Raw genomic sequence first — 18699 nt, 5'->3', positions numbered from 1 at the left:
AGAATGGTGTTGATAACACACCAGTGTTTTGGCCACTGCTGAGCGCAGCATCAGCACTGTAACATTCCTTCCCCAGTCGAGGGCAAGATCCTGGGCAGGGACACAGCGAGGCCAGCTGATCCACACTAACCAAAGGGATATTCCATACAATATAAAGTCAGCTCAGAAATAGGAGCTAAGGAAAAGAGGAGGAAGGGGTGGCATTTATTTTGCAATGTTTGCCTTCCAGAGAACCGCTACACATGCTGAAGCGCCGCTTCCTGGGAAGTGGGGGAATGCTTGCTAATGGGAAGTAGAATAAACTTTTTTTTCCTCTCTTGGCTTGTGTGCATGCAAACTTTCACTTTTGCTTTAGTAAACTGCCTTATCTCAACCTACGAGTATTTTCCATTTTCTTTTCTCCCACGTCCAGCAGGGAAAGGGGGTGATAGAGCGGCTGGGTGGGCACCTGGGGTCCACACAAGGGCAACCCACCATAAACATAAACCAGATCAACTTCAGCAGAAATTTGGATCCCTGTGTTTTACTTCTGTGGCTCATTCTAAATCCTCTAAAGTACACTTGATGGTAAAAAAGCCTATTCTGCTTTGTCTTGTCACAAACTGGACCAAAAAGTACAGATATTTCTGCATATCCCAGCTTGGTTTTTAATTAATCTTGTAAATACACATGTACCATTTTAAAAACCAAACAAACTCCCACACTACACTAACCTCTTTACCACAGAAATTGTCAGAAATGCAAATGGAATTTCAAGAGCCATGCCCCAGTGGAATCCAATCCAAGTCTCCCGAGTATAGATGCATTTTAGTAAACCATCAGAGAAACTGAGGGCAAGCAACAGAAGGCACAGCTCATGGTTTCTCAGCTGCTGGCTCTGCAGCCAGCTTGGAACTGCAATTACGCTTTGGCTCTGTGAACCTACCAAGTACTTCAAATTGCCTACTGTGTGCACAACCACCATGAAAAAGGAGCCCATTGCCACAAGTCAGTTAAGCCAACGGGGGGCTGGTGGTGTGCAAAGTCATGGCAGATGTTTTCTCTGAGTTGTGTCAAATATTAATTATCTGACTTTTGCTAAATATTAATAAATGCAACTTGGTGTTTTATTCCCATTTTTAGTGGATACATAAGACTAATATGCCACACAAGGAAATCCTGAGGAAAGTGATAAGCCTTCATCTTAACACGGTGGATTTGCATCCATTTACATCTGTTTTCATTCACAAATTTAATTAGCTGAAAAAAATTAAAGTAAGTAAATGGACCTCAATTTATTCTTTTAAAAAAACTATAGTTTTCCTGGATATTTGTGTAACAAAAGCAGACAAAAACAGTTGAAATGTTTTTCTGCAAACAGGCTTTCTGTGTACAAAAATGCATAATACCAAAAGGAAAACAAAGAGTAGTCATTAAAAAACAAACCCCCAAAATTCAGCTACAATATTACTGCAGTCAAGACAGTTACAGACTTCAAGTCTTCTACTTTTCAAACAGAATTCAAAACTTTTAAATAATTCAAATTATGCTCAAAGTTCAAGGATTTGTAGGGTATTTTTCTTTTAATATACATATATGTACACATACACAATAATAAATTTAAGTGGATGTAGGGTTGAAAAAAAAGGCAGCCCAAAGAAACGTCAGTATCTGTATTTAGTGGAATAATCTTTTGGTGACACCACCAACCCTCGACCTTTGCGGGCTCCTCTATAAACGGTTTCTATAATGTCAATCATCTCTTGCTTATCTTCCATTGCCCAGTTGATCTTGTTGTTATTACCTGTACCTAAATCAATCATGATGTGTTTATTCCTTTAAAGAGAAAGAAAAAAAGCAAAGTTAATATGGTGTTGCATTTCAAAAAGAAACTTTGTATTCCCCAAAAAATGCTTAGGATGCAAAAGAAGCCCTTTAATATAAAGAGGCTTTCAAAATAAGCATCCAAGAAAGAGTATTCACTCCTGTGACTCAAGCTGACATTTTACTGCCAGTTTCCAAAGCAATAAGGACTGCAAACATGCCCCCAAGATGGCCACTCAGTGCAATTATCCTTCAGCATATTCCTCACTGTTTGTATTTTTTCCCACTACTGTTTATCTTCAGAGAGACTTCCATGCTTGTCAGTAGAACATTTTATCTCATCAACAACAACAGCCTTAATTCCAAAAAGACCTTAAAGCAAGTTTGACAAGCTTGCCTGCCATATTACTACAGCATTCTGTTCATCTTCTGTTTGAGGTTTAAAACAAAACTACTGCATAATAAAAGAAGCTCTCACTATCACCAATTTGTACTCTTATCAAACACTGTTACCAGGCTAATTGGAAACCAAGCCATTTTCCTATTTAATCAGTTTACTCTTTTGTAGAGATATGAAAATATAAGCATCAGTATGCTCATATGCATGTGGCAATTATTTACTAAGACACTGTATGTAACAAACAAAACATTTAAATGAGTTACAGTCTAGAACCATCATGTACCTGAAGAAAAACATGACAGTACAGGGATCGTACAACTCGTACATCTTGTTGAAGTCTGGTACTTCAGTGATATCCACAAGATAAATAACAGCAAAGTTTTTAACCTAAACAGAAGAAAAAGGAAATACAAAAGCAATATATACATTACCAAACCTTTCTCTATTTGTATTACCAATTAAAAGACATAAGCTTTTGTTATTGTAACATTTATGTTCTAAATTATTAAGTCATAAAATCACAATAAACAGCCTTGCTTTTATTTTTAACTAATAGGACCAATTAACATGGGAAATATTTTTAAATATAGCCAAGATGCTCATTTCACATCCAGTATCAAGTGGAAAGACAATATGCTAAATCAACATCCAGAGAGACAAATGCCCTTTATATAGCACTGAGACCTCACTGTGACATGCACAGCCTAAACAAGCAGAATAACTGCTTTGTGCAATCCAAGCTGACACATTCTGCCTCTGTCATCAGCTGCTTATAGACTTCAGAAAATTAATGATCTACAATGCCCTGGTGCCTGACTCAAAGCATTTTCCCCCCTCTATAACATCCAATTTGTCTAACAAGACTCACTAAATTAAAATAAAACTGATAATTTAATAAAAAAAAAGTTAGTCTTTTTTGAGAGGTGCAAAGCTAAAGGAGCTTAAAAGTGTAATTGCTAATGAAATGAATGACCTTGATGAGAAGCTTTTCTCTGGGCAAGTCTGGCAAAACCAGATTTTGTTTCTCAGAGTTACTCAGTTAAATGCACAAGAATCCCTCCCCTTTGATGTCATAGTTAATGCCTTCATTCCTGCAAGAAAACTACGTCACATTTTTGTTTCTTAGGTGTAACATATTTGAGCTTATGTGGAATTAGGGGAGGTTTTGGTTTCTAAACAGCTCATATGTGTACAGTAGAAATTAACACACATGCATAAGGTTATAAGTCAGGAGTCAAATTCACACAAACCTTTAACTATAAGGTATATTATCAAATGCTCCTGCATCATACCATGACTGCCCCACTGTGCCTCTCCACCCTTAGTTACAAGGTAACACAGGTTTGGTCCTTCCCATTTGACTATGCAGAATTACCAGCCTGGGGTTCACACACATGGTCTAAGCTCTATGACAAACTCGCTGTTTGTGACAGTACTTCCCACTTGTTAATTTTGCTATCAAAAGTCTGGAAATGCTGTGATGAGTATTATATCTGTTTCATGGAACAGTGTTTTATTTTAGTTCACAAAACAGTATTAGTTTGTACAAGAAAAATACAGTATATTTGTGTACCCCGTACTTAGACATCTTAGCAGGCACTTTAACTGAGAAAGCAGGGAGATGTTTCTTTGCAAAAAAACCCAGAAGCACATTGTAAATAATTTTTAATGGACTTCTACTTCAAGACAGTTTCAAAATTATAAAAAGTAATCACACTTCAAAGATGTAAGTAAGTTCTGCTACCAAAGGAAGTAAAATGTCTTCTGGAGCGTAACAGCACTTAAGTAGTTTTTACTGTGCTTTTATGGAGTCAGTTACAGTCCTAGATCAGTCAGTAACCAAAGGAAAGCATCCCATTTAAACCAGGTTCTAAATCAGGCAAGAGGTAAAGCCTTATAAACTCAAGTTAGTCATAATATCCAAACCTCTGAAAGATCCTTCAAGCCCATTTCAATTTTACATTAAAGGCTTCTAAGAAGCTTAATGGGATGTTCAGAGTCAACAATTTAGCTGAGAAGTGACTGAAGTTACTCCCTGGTTCTCCTTAGCAGGCAAAAGGCAGTTGGGGGGAATTAGGTACTTTTTTAAAAAATAAAACACCTGAAAAGCTGTATTCATTTTATAATTTCTACTTCCACCTTTCTGGGTTTTTAGCATGAGCAGCACACCTTTGCCATGTGGGGAAATTTCTACAACACATTCAGCAATTTTGACAAAGCAAACAATCTTTGAATGATTATTTCATTTGAAGAATAGAAAATAACTTTAGCACTAACAAAACATTCTTAAGACCTGTTTTGTTCAGCTAGAATAGTCCAAGGAGATCACATGTTGTACCAGTACACCACTATGAAAGCACTGCCAAATCAAAATTTTATTTCCAAGAACTGTGTACTGCAGATAGTACTGGAGCAAAAAAGCTTTGAAAGTTCGTTTTATATTATACACATTTTGTTTAGTTGAGCTGTTGCAGAACCAGAAATGCTTGTCACTAGTATTGAACATCAACAGCCTAAGATTCATAAAAGAGAGACTATTCAAGTCTTAATTAAGTTATTATATAAATCTTACTGAAAAGGACTGGATCACTCAAACCACCTTTGCACGGCATTGTGCAATTTGCCACCATAACCCAAATATCCAAGACATTAACTGAATCTCCCTTCTCTCCTTCCTACTTTTATACAAGTGAAACTGCTGGCAGTTGCCTGCTGAAAAGCTTGTATGAAATCTAAAGCAGACCTTAAGGCTGGACTCTCAACTTTTGAATTCACAACTTTAGGAATGGCTCTGCTCTTTACCTCTCACTTTCCTCATTCCTAATCTGACAGTGACTGCTCCAAAATGACTCAGCCTGCAAGCCCACTGAATAAGGGCATGTTTTGTTGAGTTTGGCACTGGCTGCTGCCAAGGCTACCCATGACATGGGCCTGGCACTCCAGTGCATGTGGCAGCAACAGGTTGGGATTCAGGCCCAAGAAGGAACCAGATAAAAACATGGGTAAGGGGATAAATAAGGAGAGGGTCCTGCAGAAGCACCACAGTGGCCACATCTACCATTCAGAGGCCAGGCCAGGCTGGACAAGCTTGTCACCAAGAGGCATTTTGTATGAAGATGAGACAAGCCCTGTAGATTTACTCAAGTGTTTCTCTCTGCAGTGCTGACCAGTTTTACAGCCTGAAGAAGCACTTACTGTCTCAGCCAGGACAGCAGCAGCACAGAGCAGCAGCTGAGCTGGCCTCACACACAGCCAGGTCTAATTCACAAAGCTTTGGCTTAGGCTTCAATTTAAACAAAACCAATTGAGGTATTTATGGATTCAGGCTGATATGGATGCAGGAGCTGATCCACACTTGAGCTGAGCATGTGGAGACAAACCAAAGGTCGACCTCCACCCGTTGGGATGTGAGTCCATTGCTCAGACAGAGTTACCAGTTCAAAAACTACATTCCTATATAGAAAAAAGCTTTGCTATCCTGTCAAGACCGTGCTTGTTAACAAGTTTTTTTCCTGACTTTTGAGTTATGAGTGAGGATACTGTATGGAGACCTCAGAACAAGAATTAAATACAACTCCGAGCGAGCAGACCACAATAAATGAAAGTAGTTGCCGTTGTAACAATTGGGACTACACTGAGGCTGTTGTTGTAAACCAAAATTTTACTGTACAGACAATATGCAAAAAATCTTGTGGTATTTTAGAAGCTGAACATGTAATAACACAAGTTTATTCTGAAAGGACTTAACCTCGTACCATACACTAAACATAGGAAATTTTTTGCAGTAAGTCTGCTGCTTTTTGCAAAACACAAACCCAAAACTCTAGTTAAGAGAACTCCTTTTGGACAGCACCTCACCTGTTCAACACCTGAAGATAAAAGCATTTTCAGCAGAAAAAAGAGACAGATACTATTTATTTCTGACACTGACTTCCTTTATCTGTCTTTCAATCCAAAACTTCCTGTGTCTTACCAGGCCATGGTAGCTGCTGACCAAGGGAACAGGACAGAGTAGGAAACTAAGTCAAAGAGTAAGCAACTAAGTCAAAGCAACATGGATTCACAATTTTATGACTTGCTTTCAAGGGTTGGGATTCAATTTTCCTTCAGTTTTGGCTTTTTCTGCCCCCCCAGTTATGGCAGCTGCAGAGATCAGTCTCCATTACTCAACACACACATAGGAAAACCAGGAGTATGTTATTGCCCAGCCACAGTTACAGGCTATTTTAATACTTCACAAAACTGTGTCTGCTTGGAGACTACTATTCAACCTTTCAGCTAAATGGCTCAAGACTACACAGCAGAGGAATCTATAGGACCTTTAACATCAGATACAGACTCTGTATACTGGCTTGGTGAAGGCCACACACTTTGCTGGCAAACAGGAAAGAGATGTAGGAAAAATCATATGTCAGATGAAATGACGATAATTTGTCCTCTGAAGTTCTCCCTCCTGATTTTCCTCAATAATTACATAATTCTAAAAAAAAATCTAATGCATTCCTACAATATGACATTGACATGGAACTGATTAATGACTGTGATGAATGCCAAAAATCATGAAGTTTTTGAAAATTTCTGTCAGAGTAATTCTCTTTGTTTTCGTTAAGATTTTGGTTGCCCTTGAAGAGCAAACCTCATGTCCCACATTGCAAACAGCAAATATCTATGGAAATCTGAAACAAGATTTAAGATTCCATCTTCTCATCTTTCTAACCAGTTTTCAAACAATTTTTTTTCCTCTTTAGATGTCTTTATGCACAAGAAACTCAGAGGAAAAAAATACAGGAACTGAGAGTAGCTTTTGTAACAAATCATTCAAGTTGAAGGCAGCTGGCAGACTTGCAGACTTGCATAACTGAACAGAGTAAGTACAAACTTGAAAGTCTGTACTGTCAATATTTGTGGTTTTTTCTTGCTATTTATGCTGTAAGTTTAGGTGATAAACTGCAAGGGGAAAAGAAAAAGACATTACACTGCCAAGAGCAATGCTTAGAGCCAGTAATTTTGGACTGCAGAAATCGGTAAATGGATCAGCTTTGCTCAACTTTAATTACAAAATCACCAGTAACTACAATACCAAGATGCTTTTTCTATAGCTCACTCTTTTGCTGCCCCACCTTCTCTTCCTCTCACTTTTCATGTAACCTTAGCAGAAATGCAGAGGCATAACTGATGTTTGAGGAAAAGCCACAGATACTCACACTTCTGACTGTGGTTCAATAAATGCTCAACATTTGAACAATCATCTCTAAACCCACATTGACCCAAAACAACTTTTACCTGATTTACAGTACCCAGTCATAGATAAATCATGGTTTTTAACTATTACTTGGGGATGGGGTTTTATATTTGTGAGTTTCCTTTAAAGAAAAAAAGTATATTTTGAAAAAAGGTGTTTAAGAGGAAATTTGTGAAACTCAATTATTATATGTTCAGTTGAAATGCTGACAAAACAAAAATGTTACATCTTACAATTACCATTGGTTTTGACAGTCAGTGAAACTTTGCTTCTTTTTCATGTAACACTGGGGGAAAAAAAAGTCAACTGCAAGTGGAGTACATTTCAGTGAAAATAATCTTTGTGCTTTCATATAGTATTCTAGTTTCCTCTTCCCCAAAACGATCCAAACAAAACAAAAACCCTGTTTCCCTACCATAAAGTACAGATAAATTTCACTGATACCCAAAAATATCCTGCAGTCTAAAAGAATATTGCACCATGGTAACAAATGTAAAATGTGGCTACATTGTCTTTGAATGGAGACTGCGATGACAGCACGTTAACATTCTGTATTATTCTCCAGTATAAACACCTGTACAATTGGAACTTTTACTCACTCTTTAAAACAGCAGAGATCCAAACATGGCTTGTAAGCAAGAGGATGAGGAAGGATCTCCCCCTTTAATTTGCCATTTCTGCAGAGGGAGATTTTTAAATAAGAAGTTACATTGTTCTTTCTTCCCCCAGTCACCCTTACCTGCCACCTTGTCTGCCAAATTGCCAAGCATCCTGCCACAAGTCCATACTAACAGTATCTAAGACAGTCCCACCACACTGAACACAAAACAACTAAAGCAAAACATGTCACAACTCCTTACTGTATTCTATTATTTCTTAGCATTTGGCTGTAGGTATCGGTCTTTCATTGGGGGGATTTTCAAGACACAAGTTAATTTACTTAAAAATAACATTAGAGGACAAGGGAGTGCACCACCAAAAGGAGTACACTGTGAAAAGAACACCATATCAAGCCATCAAGCATGCAGAGAATTTTATATGAAGGCAGCAAAGTTGTGGCTGCCCCATCCCTGCAAGTGTTCACGACCAGGTTGGATGGGGGCCTGAGCAACCTGGTGTAGTGGAAGGTGTCCCTGCCCATGGGCAGGAGGGTTGGAACAAGATGATCTTTTAAGGTCCCTTCCAACCCAAAACATTCCACAATTGCTATGATAGCTGATGCCTTTTCCTACCGCAGTTACCAGTTGCAGTTCAGATATTTTTGCTTCTTTTTTTCTTGTGATTCACTTATAGACCTGTCAATTTTCTACATCAATCACTATACAATCCCTTTTGCAAATATATGAAAAGGTAAATGATAGCTGAATGTGTGTTTTACTAGTCTAATTTTTCTTCAATATCTATCTTTCTCAAGTGAGCGGACAGTTGTCAGCAAACATTCAGTTTCCATCTGAAAAGAGCTTTGGAGTTTGGCTCCTAAAATTTAATTCAGTCCATGCAACTCAGTGGAATGTTACCTGTCTCTACAAATACTATCACTGACAGATCAATCAGAATAACAACACTGACAGATCAACACTATCCTGCACATTTTAGCACCTCACCATTTGTAGGAGCCAAAATGAAAGTAACTTTCCAAGTTATTCAAATGGAAACCCAAAGCTGCTGTATGTTTTCACTAAGTGAGAGTGCTGCCCTACCTAGAGCCACAGCAGCTCTACCACCAAGCACCTGTTCCTGCTTCAGTGCTGACGTTCATTAAATGATGGGTTGTTAACAGGCACCGTTCTTGATTTCAGAACTTTTTTGACTCCTTTAAACAATGCAATCATCAGGGCAGTCCGTGACTTTAGGAGACACTTAGGAAAGTAAAATAAACAGCTTTTCCTCTGCCTCCTAAAGCTGGAACCCGAGTTATGCACAGTCTGCCCTGGGCTCCGAGCACACCCTCGGGAACACAAAAGCGCAGAAGGCTCCGGGTTACCTTCTCCGCGATGCTGTACAGGACCTCATCCATCTTCATGCACGTCGGGTCCCAGTCGTGCCCGAAGCGGATGACCACGACCCGGTCCTCCTCCGACAGGATGGCCTGGTCCACCTGCCATCCATTGTGCAAGTGCGGCAGCATGTACGACATCCTGGCGGGCGGCTGGCGAGCCTGCGGGACACAGGGATTTCCGGGAGCTGACAGCCCGTCCTGCCTTCCCGCGGCACCCACAGGGATGCAGAGATCCCCGGGAGCGGCGAGCCCGTCCTGCCTTCCCGCGGCACCCACAGGGACCCAGGGATCTGACAGCCCGTCCTGCCTTCCCGCGGCACCCACAGGGACCCCCGGGATCTGACAGCCCGTCCTGCCTTCCCGCGGCACCCACAGGGACCCCCGGGATCTGACAGCCCGTCCTGCCTTCCCGCGGCACCCACAGGGATCCAGAGATCCCCGGGAGCGGCGAGCCCGTCCTGCCTTCCCGCGGCACCCACAGGGACCCCCGGGATCTGACAGCCCGTCCTGCCTTCCCGTAGCACCCACAGGGATACACCGGGAGCTGACAGCCCGTCCTGCCTTCCCAGGGCACCCACAGGGATGCCCGGGAGTGGAGAGCCCGTCCTTTCCCCCCGGCTGACCCTGCCCACGCCGCCGCCCCGCCGGGCCGTACGGCAGCACCGAGCCCTCCCCGCCCCATCCCTCCATCCCTCCATCCCCGCCCGTCCCTAGCGCACCCCGCGGGCCTCCTTTCCTGGCAGACACGGGGCGGCGGGAAGCGGTGGGCCGAGAAGCGGAAGCGGAAGTGAGGGAATGGGAAGGCGCCCGAGGCCGACAGGGCGCGGGACACACGCGCTTCCGGAGGGCGGGGCATTCCCATTCCCAGCTGGCGCGTGTCCCCGCTGCATCCAAAGGCGTGGACACGGGGTGCATCGCCCCCCAGGTGGGGTGTGGGGACGGGGGCACCGCTGGTGGGTGGCGCGGGGAGGATGAAATGGGGTCACCAGAGCCCAGACCTCCCGGTCTTGGCTGCTGACCCGGTAGGATGTTAAGAAACCTCCTGTGCCTCCAGGCGATTTGATGAAGGAGATATGCCCAGAAAAGCTGTGGATGTCCTAGCCCTGGAAGTATTCAAGGCCAGGTCAGATGCGGCTTGGAGCAACCTGGTCTAGTGGGGAGTGTCCCTGCCCATGGGACCAGATGATCTTTGAAGTCTGTTCCTTCCAACGCAAACCGTTCCATGATTCTGTACTATTGCAACAGGGAGAGCAGCTGCATCCACCATCTGGTTGTGGGAGACTTTTCGGTGTATTAACCCACAGCACAGAAAATGTTCGTGTGTTCCCCTCTGATGCTCACACATCGCCCAGAACCGGCCGGACCCGCACTCGGGTACCATTATTGCTCTCCCATCTCTCTTGCAATCAGAAACCCAGTACGTGAGCACACTGGATAAGTGTTCCAGTGAGTGATCAGCAGTGAAACCAGCACATTTCAGTATTTGGTGTCTGAATCGAGCTGGCCATTGGGATAGGGCATCCCAGCCCACTCTGCTTCCTGAGGACGCGATACTATTCTACACTGTACACTCATTTAAAAGGTTACCTGGCAGCAGGCAGGGAGGAAACCACAGTTTCCACTATAAAAAATCCACAGGAGCTGGAGCTTGAGCTGTGGAGAACAACGTGAATTTGTACCAAATAACTGCCCCAGAATTGCAGAGCTCTCAAAAGACTATCAAAGGCTTCCCTTTTGCTTTATCTTCTTTCTAGAAAGTCCAGCGGCGAGGGCAGGAGAGGAGAGGAAAGGCAGCCTGGTCTGACTGCACGAAAGCAGAGGCAGAGGCGGCGGCGAGCGGCGGTCCCGGTGCCGGAGCTGCCCCGGGCCGGGCAGGGCAGGGTTAAGCGCTCGGGGCCGGGCAGGAGCGGCTGTGCCCGGCCGGGAGCAGGAGCTGGGAGCGCTCGGCTCTTCCAGCTGCCGCAGGATCGAATTGGGAAAGGCACGTCGTCAGAAAGAAACCAGCCCTGGTTGGTGTTTTGGTTGTTGTTCTGGTAGTCTGCTTCTTTAGAGACGTTATTGGGAGGAATTTATCCTGGATAATGCATGCTGTTGACCTTAATTGAAAACAGAGCTAGGAAAAATTATGTAGGTTTATTTTGCTGTGATTTGGCCAAGTCCAAAGTCTTACAGCAGTGCCAGCCAAGAATCTGAAAGTACGGAGTGATTCAAGCTTCACAGATGAAGTAAGGCCAGCTTCAATTAGCACTGAAATTAATACTGAAATGCAGTCCTTTTATTTGCCCATCTGTCTCAAACTAAGTCATATTTTCAGTTTTCCCTGCAATGCCAGGACCAGAACTTAGTTCATTTACATTGTATCACTGTGTTACATATGATTAGGGTTGTTTACATACATGGAAGCACATTATCTTGTGTAAATACCAAATGTGAGGAGAGACATCTTAAAAACAAGGGTGTTAGTGGTGCTGCAGATGATATTAGTCCAAAACCAAAATTGTCATATCCTTGACAGGTGTTAGCACACTGGACACGACATCTGATAACTGAATAATTATGTTCATGAGCAAAGCATTCAGTCTGTTGAAACTGATTCCCCTCATGTCTGGCCAGTCAAATTTGGCTTACAGATTTATTCATCAAGTTATTGATTCTCAAGGACATCGCTGTCACAGAAGTACGATTTACAAACAGAGGTACAGGACATGCCTGTGTAGTTCTGGAAGACGAACAATAAGTGCTGAGACCAAGGTTGGTATCTGGAGAGCCCCCTTTATTCTGACAGGTTCCTTTAAGTGTTTTTAGTTTACTGCTATCAGTATATAATTTTTTAAAATTATATCCAGTACTAGCAAAACATCAGTTCTTGAACCAGTGCTGCAGTCTGTTAATGGTTTGCATGCACCTCAAACACTGCTGAAATGGTGTTGAGCTCAGCATGCCCACAGTAAAGAAAAGCTCCATTACATGCAGCCAGGCTGTTTCCAGTGCACCACATGTTTTGTTTAAAGCTAGTGGATTCCTCATGGATCACCTTTCTGCTTGCGAAGTGTAGGAAGTGCTGCTACAACACATGCAGGTCTGGCTCAGCCCTTCATGAGTGGTGTGTGGTAATGGAGGAGGAAGTGGTGATGAAACCAAGTGGTGTCATACAGTGCTGCCTCACTGGCATCTGCCACTCAGTTCATCTGTCTGGTGTCCAGTTTTCCACCACTTCACAGCATAAGCTTTACTTGCCATCTGGTCTGAGTAAATTGCTGCAGGAGCATCAGGTTCTGATCATCAAAATGCTGGACAACACTGTTACAACATGACATCAGCTCTTTTATTCTATGTGTTATTCACTGGGAGGATGAATCTAGTTTATCCTTCTAAGGTCATGTTGTGTGATACTCTCTGAAATACAGATCATGTCTGGGGGAATTTGCAAAATTTTCCCAGCCACATGGAGCTAACAACTTCAGTTGGCAACAAACAGGTAAGATACATTTAAGAATGCAGTCTTCCTTTGCAATTTGGTTGCACTGTTCCTCTCATTGCTTTGTTTGCTGCTGTTCAGAACTAGGTAGTATTATCAGAGACACTGCTGATGGTGAACTGCAGACTGTCCTAACATGGAGACCCCTTCAAGCCCATGTGCAGCAGCAGACTGGAACAGAAGCAGAAGTGCAGGTCAAGGCCAGGATAAAGCAGCATTATTGTTGCCAAGATTGTAAGCATTTAATAGATGTGCTTGGGATAAGTCTGAGTTTGCTCAGGACAAGGGTAAATACAGCTGACAAACACTTCCAATCTACACTGACACCTTTTTGTCACAGGCTTGAATTCTGGTTACTCACAGAAGGCTTTTGTGAGAGGACTGAAGCAGCAGGACATCTCTGCCCAGCACTGTGTGCCCAGAATAAATCAGCATACTGCTGTGGAAAATTGTGCTGATTCAGTCAGCACAACATCAGGTTTCCTAGACCCAAGTATAGGACATAGTATGGGATGAAGACTGAAAGTCAGTGGAGCACAGCAAACAGGCACAAATTAGGCACAACTATTGTTAAGATACGCAGAAAATCTTCAACTACCATTTTTATCAGTAAGGACCACCTCTAATCAGATGTTTGGTTATCTGTGAAGCCCCTGTATTGCAGAATACAGTCCATTTGCAGGAGTGTTGTAGAGAGGACTGGGCTCAAAACTGTCAGGGCAGGAGAAGGTTCTAGTCTGAAGGACTGTGTTGTCAGTTGGAAATTGCAGCATCATCTCTAGTGCCCTTCCCCACGGGTTCAGCACATGGGCATGGGTGTGCTAAATTTTACAGACATTCAGGTGCAGATCTGGATGTTTAAAACACTGAAGGCAAGTGGTCCAGCAGCTGTCCAAGGATGGCCCTTCATCACACAAATTTGTTAGACCTAACCCATTTCTGACAGATGTTTGTTAGACCCATCTGAGCCTCAGTGCCACCCTACACTACCTGCAGTTCTGCCAACCATAACCAATAGGCAAGAAACCTCGAGTAACTTTCTAGCAGCCTCTGTTCCATATCACTGCTTATAGAAATGCATTGGTAAGTAAGATTGACAAGCTACCAGATTTGTATGAAATCAATATTGATTCAGGACTAAAATAAAACTATTTGCAAAGAACACTTTGTAGGACTGGATTTTGATCTAAGAGTGTGGATATTCCTTGGTGTGATAGTCTAAATCAGCATTTGGTACAAGCCCTGAGAAGTTGTCTAACATACCACACTAGTACCAAGTGACTGTGGATTAAAAGCAGTATTGAGTTCCATCAGTTTCCTGTTTTACAGATGTGAATTTAAATGATCACTACCTCATTGCTCCTTTAAGCATGTTCTCTTAAACAAACGAGCCTTTATTCTACTCCTCTATTGCAGGTCATGGCAAAAGAAGAGTTGCCAGGCGTTTTGATTCTGGATATAGGAGGAACTCATGGTGTGCTAGAAAACCTCGCAGTGCTTTTGAGGAAACACTTTCACCTTATCACCATGAAGGAATTTCTTGAAAACAAAGAAGAAATTAGCAAAAAAATCCAATCTGTTTTCGTGTTTGAGTACAGGCCAACTATTGACCGGGAGCTTCTAGAAAGCCTGCCTAATTTAAAGGTAATTGCAAACTCTGGGGTTGGAGTCGACCACTTAGACTTGAAAATGATCTCCAGCTTTGGTGTCAAAGTGACCAACACCCCACATGCCGTGGCAGACCCAACAGCAGACATGGGAATGGCCTTGATGCTGGCCTCTGCTAGAAGACTAGTGGAAGGTAACGTTTTCAGTTTTCCTGGGTAGCTGCTTGTTTGACATATCTCACTTTCACTATATACAGAGGGTCTGTCTGAATCAATATCTGAGATGCTTTTATGGGGAAAAATTTTTGGAGGCTTCAGCTTTCAGAGGCATCTGCTTTTCGTACGTCCATCTTCCTTTTAAGGCAACAGTGACTACAGTAAGACCTTTGTCTAAATGATGCACTTCAAAGTCATTTGTGATACCCTGTTTGCAATAATGCCTGGGTCTTAGTTCTTGTCTGGCTGTTCACTGGATGGGTTTTTTATAGGTGTGAAAAGTGAATACAATGTGAATCCCAAATGGTATGTCATGACTTTCCATTTCCCCTTTAAATAAGCATGAGGATCTACAGGGAGGTACAAAGCACATCCCATCTCTGCATCACTAATTAGTATAACTCCTTTTTTTTTCTACTTCTGGGATGGGTTTGTCTAAACCAGTGTATTTCCTGAAGACCATCAGCATTAGGATTGAAATAGCTGATAATCATTTGACAAAGTTATTTCACACTGTACCACCAACATTAGTGTCCTTTCCCCACGGAGCTTCTTTCTTCACATGTCCTTGCTATGCAATGTGTTTTTGAGGAAGGAAAGTGTCAGTAGATACTATCACAAAAGCTGCTTCTGTCTTCAGAGACCCACAGTCTTATTGTCATTGCCCCTCCACCCCTGAGCATGAAATAACATCTCTTTTTCTGTGATGTTTTCTCACTATTGCATCTTGTTGACCCTCAAGTTCTTTGTACAAAAGCTTGCAGAGATCCCTGGCTGAGCTGAAATTTGCAGCCTTCACCCTGACTCAAGCAATAAACCTCTTTTGGGTTTTGATCCAGGAATGAAATAGTGAGATTTACCTCAACTGAAAAAAAGTGAAGTCAATGCTTGCAGGGCGGTAAGTGTCAAAGAAGCTATTTTTGAACTTCCTAGGAAACGTACCAGCCATGGAAGAGTTACATCCCTAAGAAGCCAGTCCTCCCAGCACAATACCCACCCAGGACCCTGCTGTATTCCTGACTCCACCCTGGCTGCAGGGATTGGCACCGTCCAGGCCCTTCAATGAACTGGTCAAAATTAGCAAGGATGTTTTTAAGGGGTGCTCCAGAACCCCTCTGCTGTTATGGCTGTGACTTTTCTTTCCCCCAAACCATGTTTATGGCTGATTTGTGCCCATTCAACATGTGTTTATATTCAGGCTGCCAGATTGCGATTTCTCCAGACACAAAGCATTTTGCTGTTGACTGGCTGGGAGTAGAAGTAACCAGAGCAACACTTGGGATCATCGGGATGGGCAGCATTGGGTACAAAGTGGCTCAGAGAGCCAGAGCCTTCAACATGAGGATCCTGTACCACAACAGAAACCGGAGGTAAAAACATCTGGTTTCTGTGTGTAATTGTTCAGGGGGCAGGGACAGAAGCCACAGCTCTGCTCTGTGTCCCCAGCCTCCCTGTGCACTTGAGACAGCTGTAAGCAGCATGAGAAGCACCAGCGTGCCACCACTTCCTTGCTTTGGCTCCCTACTGCTGCCCTCGGGAAGAGTTACCCCTCACATCCTGCACTTGCTCTGCCCTGGGTAGCACTAGAAGTTTGAAATAAGGGCCATGTAACCTTTCTGAAGATGTTGCCCAGGCAAACCAGACCTTGTGCCCTCATGGTGTCCCCTGTCCTGTCAGACTCTTCAGGCTTCTGGCAGCATGCTCGTTCCAGCCAGCCAGCCAGTCTCCTCAGTCTAGCCAATGACAAAGGTCATAATTTCTCATAGATTTGTAGTTTCCTTTCTTTCACACTTCACTTCCTTCTCATTGCTTTTCAAGCACAAATTCTAACTCACATGTCAGGCAAGAAAAGACTCCTCAGGGACTGGTATGACCATAGAAGAGAGGAGTGGGGTCTGAATACATCCCCAACCTCCTATACCTAATCCCACCTCTGTGCTTTCCATACATCACTCCTTCAGTGTCCCATCACTCCTGTAGCCTCTTGCTCCTTCTACCCACATCCTTCCTGCCTCCCTTCCACCATCTGCACCTTTTCCTTTCAACTTCTCCTTAAACTACTCAGTCTGTGTGCTGTTCTGGATCTCTCCTACAGCTGATTGATTGTTAAAGCCAGGTAGAAGCAGTTGTGTCAGTTTGGGGGTGTGTACATTTTTCCTGCAGAAGAAAGGAAGAGGAGGAGGCTGTTGGTGCCCACTACTGTGAAAAGATGGAGGACTTGCTTCAGCAATCTGACTTTGTTATGTTGGTTGTGAACCTGACTCCTGAGACTCACAAACTGATTGGGAAAAGGGAGCTGGGTCTGATGAAACCCAGTGCTACTCTGATAAACATCAGCCGAGGTAGGATGATCTGAAATCACTGTTTGTGGCTCCACACTTCATGTGTGTTTGGTCTGATTATGTTGACATTCCCCTCTCCAACCTCAGTGTGTGATATCCCTCTGTTGTTTGGGCCACAAAGTAGCTGTCAGTCTGTAAATGAGTGACAGGGGGTTTAGTGAAAATAACTGAAAGGTTTATCATCAGTGAGGATGAATGGGCTTCAGCGAAAATACTAAGTAGCATTTGAAACAGCGATGTAGAATGGAAGCCTCAATGGTGTGACAGATCTGTTGGCACTGAACAAGCATATTAGAAAGATTAAAATTTCAGTGAACAAAGCAGAGATAAAAGGGTAGGAAGCCTTAAGAGATTAAATGATTTGCCTATGATAATACACAAAGTGTCAAAATGAGGAAAAGACTGAAACTGGTCTCATGCCAAGAGAAGCCTTACACAATGGACCATAATTATCCTATAATTGAAGATTAAGAAATAAAATCTTATTATAAAGGCATTCTACTTTCTAAAAATATGAAGATCCTCTAATTTTTCTCACTAGACTCTTGAGACCTTCCCCCATTCCCACGCAAAATATGTTAATTAACTCATCATACCAAGATTTCATTTCAATGTAGGTGCAGTTATTGATCAAGATGCATTGGTGGAAGCTCTCCAGAATAAGGTTATTAGGGCTGCAGCTCTGGACGTGACATACCCTGAGCCTTTGCCAAGGTAAAGAAACCTGCTTCCTATTCTATTAATCTGAAATATTTTAAACTGTGTGCAAGGTGCGCTCATAATCTTGATCTCCCCAGGGAGATTCTCCCACTGTGTAAGAGGAAAATCTTGTTCTGTCTTGCACAATCATAAATAAATGACCAAGTATTGGCCTTTCCCACATCTGTCTGTTCTTTGCCAGCCTGACAGGCAAAGCAATGAAAGAAATATAGAGAAAAGAAATGGAAAAGTAAGCTTCCCACAGCTTTCTGCTGGTTCTGTGCTTGTGGTCCTTTTATCTCAACATGCTCTTGCTGTTTCCTGAGGTGTAGTTTCTCACAACTAGCACAGAGCAGCCGAGTAAGCTCCCTGTGTAATACATTCTGTTCTGTTTCTTACAGAGATCATCCTTTATTAAAATTGAATAACATCATCATAACCCCTCACATTGGAACCGCAACAATCCAGGCTATGCATATGATGGCAGAAGAAGCCATAGCCAATATGCTGGCTGTTCTCAATGGTCAACCCATTCCCAGTGAAGTGTTTCCCAAATGATGTGTGCCAGATTGTACCACAAAATCTCATGGGAATGGGAAGGCATCATTTCTTGCAGTACCACTTTTAAACTTAAAAAAAAACGCAACCCATTCCTGCACTGCTCGTCACAATACTGCAAAACAGGCATCTCACTAGGCTTGATCTGTAACGTTATTTACAATTCTGAAAAATAAAGCAGAACTAATAAAAGAGATTTGGAGACTTTAACTGAGCAGTTACCTGATATCTTCAGTGTGTTATTTCAGTGAATACCCTGTGAGAGACTGGATTCCAATCTCCTTGAATCATACAATATTTGTATGTGGGTCGGAGCCAGCTCACGGTGAGTGGGTTGGGCTGGACCTGCGGGCAC

At 42.8% G+C, this 18699-nt stretch overlaps 2 protein-coding genes across 6 annotated transcripts; one reads left to right on the top strand and one right to left on the bottom strand.

Annotated features, from left to right (window-relative positions):
- Window positions 1–632: 632 nt before the first annotated feature.
- On the bottom strand, window positions 633–11068 carry TXNL4A (thioredoxin like 4A). Of its 3 annotated transcripts, none has more exons than XM_071553468.1 (4): window positions 11032–11068; window positions 9430–9603; window positions 2487–2590; window positions 637–1815 (listed from the first exon to the last, which is right to left on the bottom strand). In XM_071553468.1, exons 2-4 carry the CDS (start codon window positions 9580–9582, stop codon window positions 1644–1646), a joined length of 429 nt encoding a protein of 142 aa, XP_071409569.1. In that variant the 5' UTR covers window positions 9583–9603; window positions 11032–11068; the 3' UTR covers window positions 637–1643. The 3 variants fall into 3 exon arrangements, with proteins under 3 accessions (XP_071409570.1, XP_071409569.1, XP_071409568.1); XM_071553467.1 differs by lacking the exon at window positions 11032–11068 and adding an exon at window positions 10164–10245 and having other exon boundaries at window positions 639–1815; XM_071553469.1 differs by lacking the exons at window positions 9430–9603; window positions 11032–11068 and adding an exon at window positions 8045–8120 and having other exon boundaries at window positions 633–1815.
- On the top strand, window positions 10293–18554 carry LOC139671136 (probable 2-ketogluconate reductase). 3 transcript variants are annotated; one of them, XM_071553464.1, is made up of 8 exons: window positions 10293–10369; window positions 11199–11453; window positions 11960–12195; window positions 14339–14723; window positions 15944–16115; window positions 16909–17087; window positions 17705–17801; window positions 18188–18554. In XM_071553464.1, exons 3-8 carry the CDS (start codon window positions 12001–12003, stop codon window positions 18342–18344), a joined length of 1185 nt encoding a protein of 394 aa, XP_071409565.1. In that variant the 5' UTR covers window positions 10293–10369; window positions 11199–11453; window positions 11960–12000; the 3' UTR covers window positions 18345–18554. The 3 variants fall into 3 exon arrangements, with proteins under 3 accessions (XP_071409565.1, XP_071409567.1, XP_071409566.1); XM_071553465.1 differs by lacking the exon at window positions 10293–10369 and adding an exon at window positions 10552–10567; XM_071553466.1 differs by lacking the exon at window positions 11960–12195.
- Window positions 18555–18699: the final 145 nt, after the last annotated feature.

This window comes from Pithys albifrons, chromosome 4 (assembly GCF_047495875.1).
Source record: "Pithys albifrons albifrons isolate INPA30051 chromosome 4, PitAlb_v1, whole genome shotgun sequence".
NCBI lineage: Eukaryota > Metazoa > Chordata > Aves > Passeriformes > Thamnophilidae > Pithys > Pithys albifrons.
Note: the sequence above shows the minus strand (reverse complement) of the source record. Positions and strands in the feature narration are given on the sequence as shown.

Excerpts from the sequence above, each read along its gene's own strand:
- TXNL4A (XM_071553468.1), bottom strand. The coding sequence starts at position 9,582 with ATGTCGTACATGCTGCCGCACTTGCACAATGGATGGCAGGTGGACCAG. Across the intron at positions 2,591-9,429 it reads TGTACAGCATCGCGGAGAAG|GTTAAAAACTTTGCTGTTAT; the intron begins GTAACCCGGAGC and ends TCTTCTGTTTAG. Across the intron at positions 1,816-2,486 it reads ACTGTCATGTTTTTCTTCAG|GAATAAACACATCATGATTG; the intron begins GTACATGATGGT and ends TTCTCTTTAAAG.
- LOC139671136 (XM_071553464.1), top strand. The coding sequence starts at position 12,001 with ATGTTCATGAGCAAAGCATTCAGTCTGTTGAAACTGATTCCCCTCATG. Across the intron at positions 12,196-14,338 it reads CAATAAGTGCTGAGACCAAG|GTCATGGCAAAAGAAGAGTT; the intron begins GTTGGTATCTGG and ends CCTCTATTGCAG. Across the intron at positions 17,802-18,187 it reads TACCCTGAGCCTTTGCCAAG|AGATCATCCTTTATTAAAAT; the intron begins GTAAAGAAACCT and ends TGTTTCTTACAG.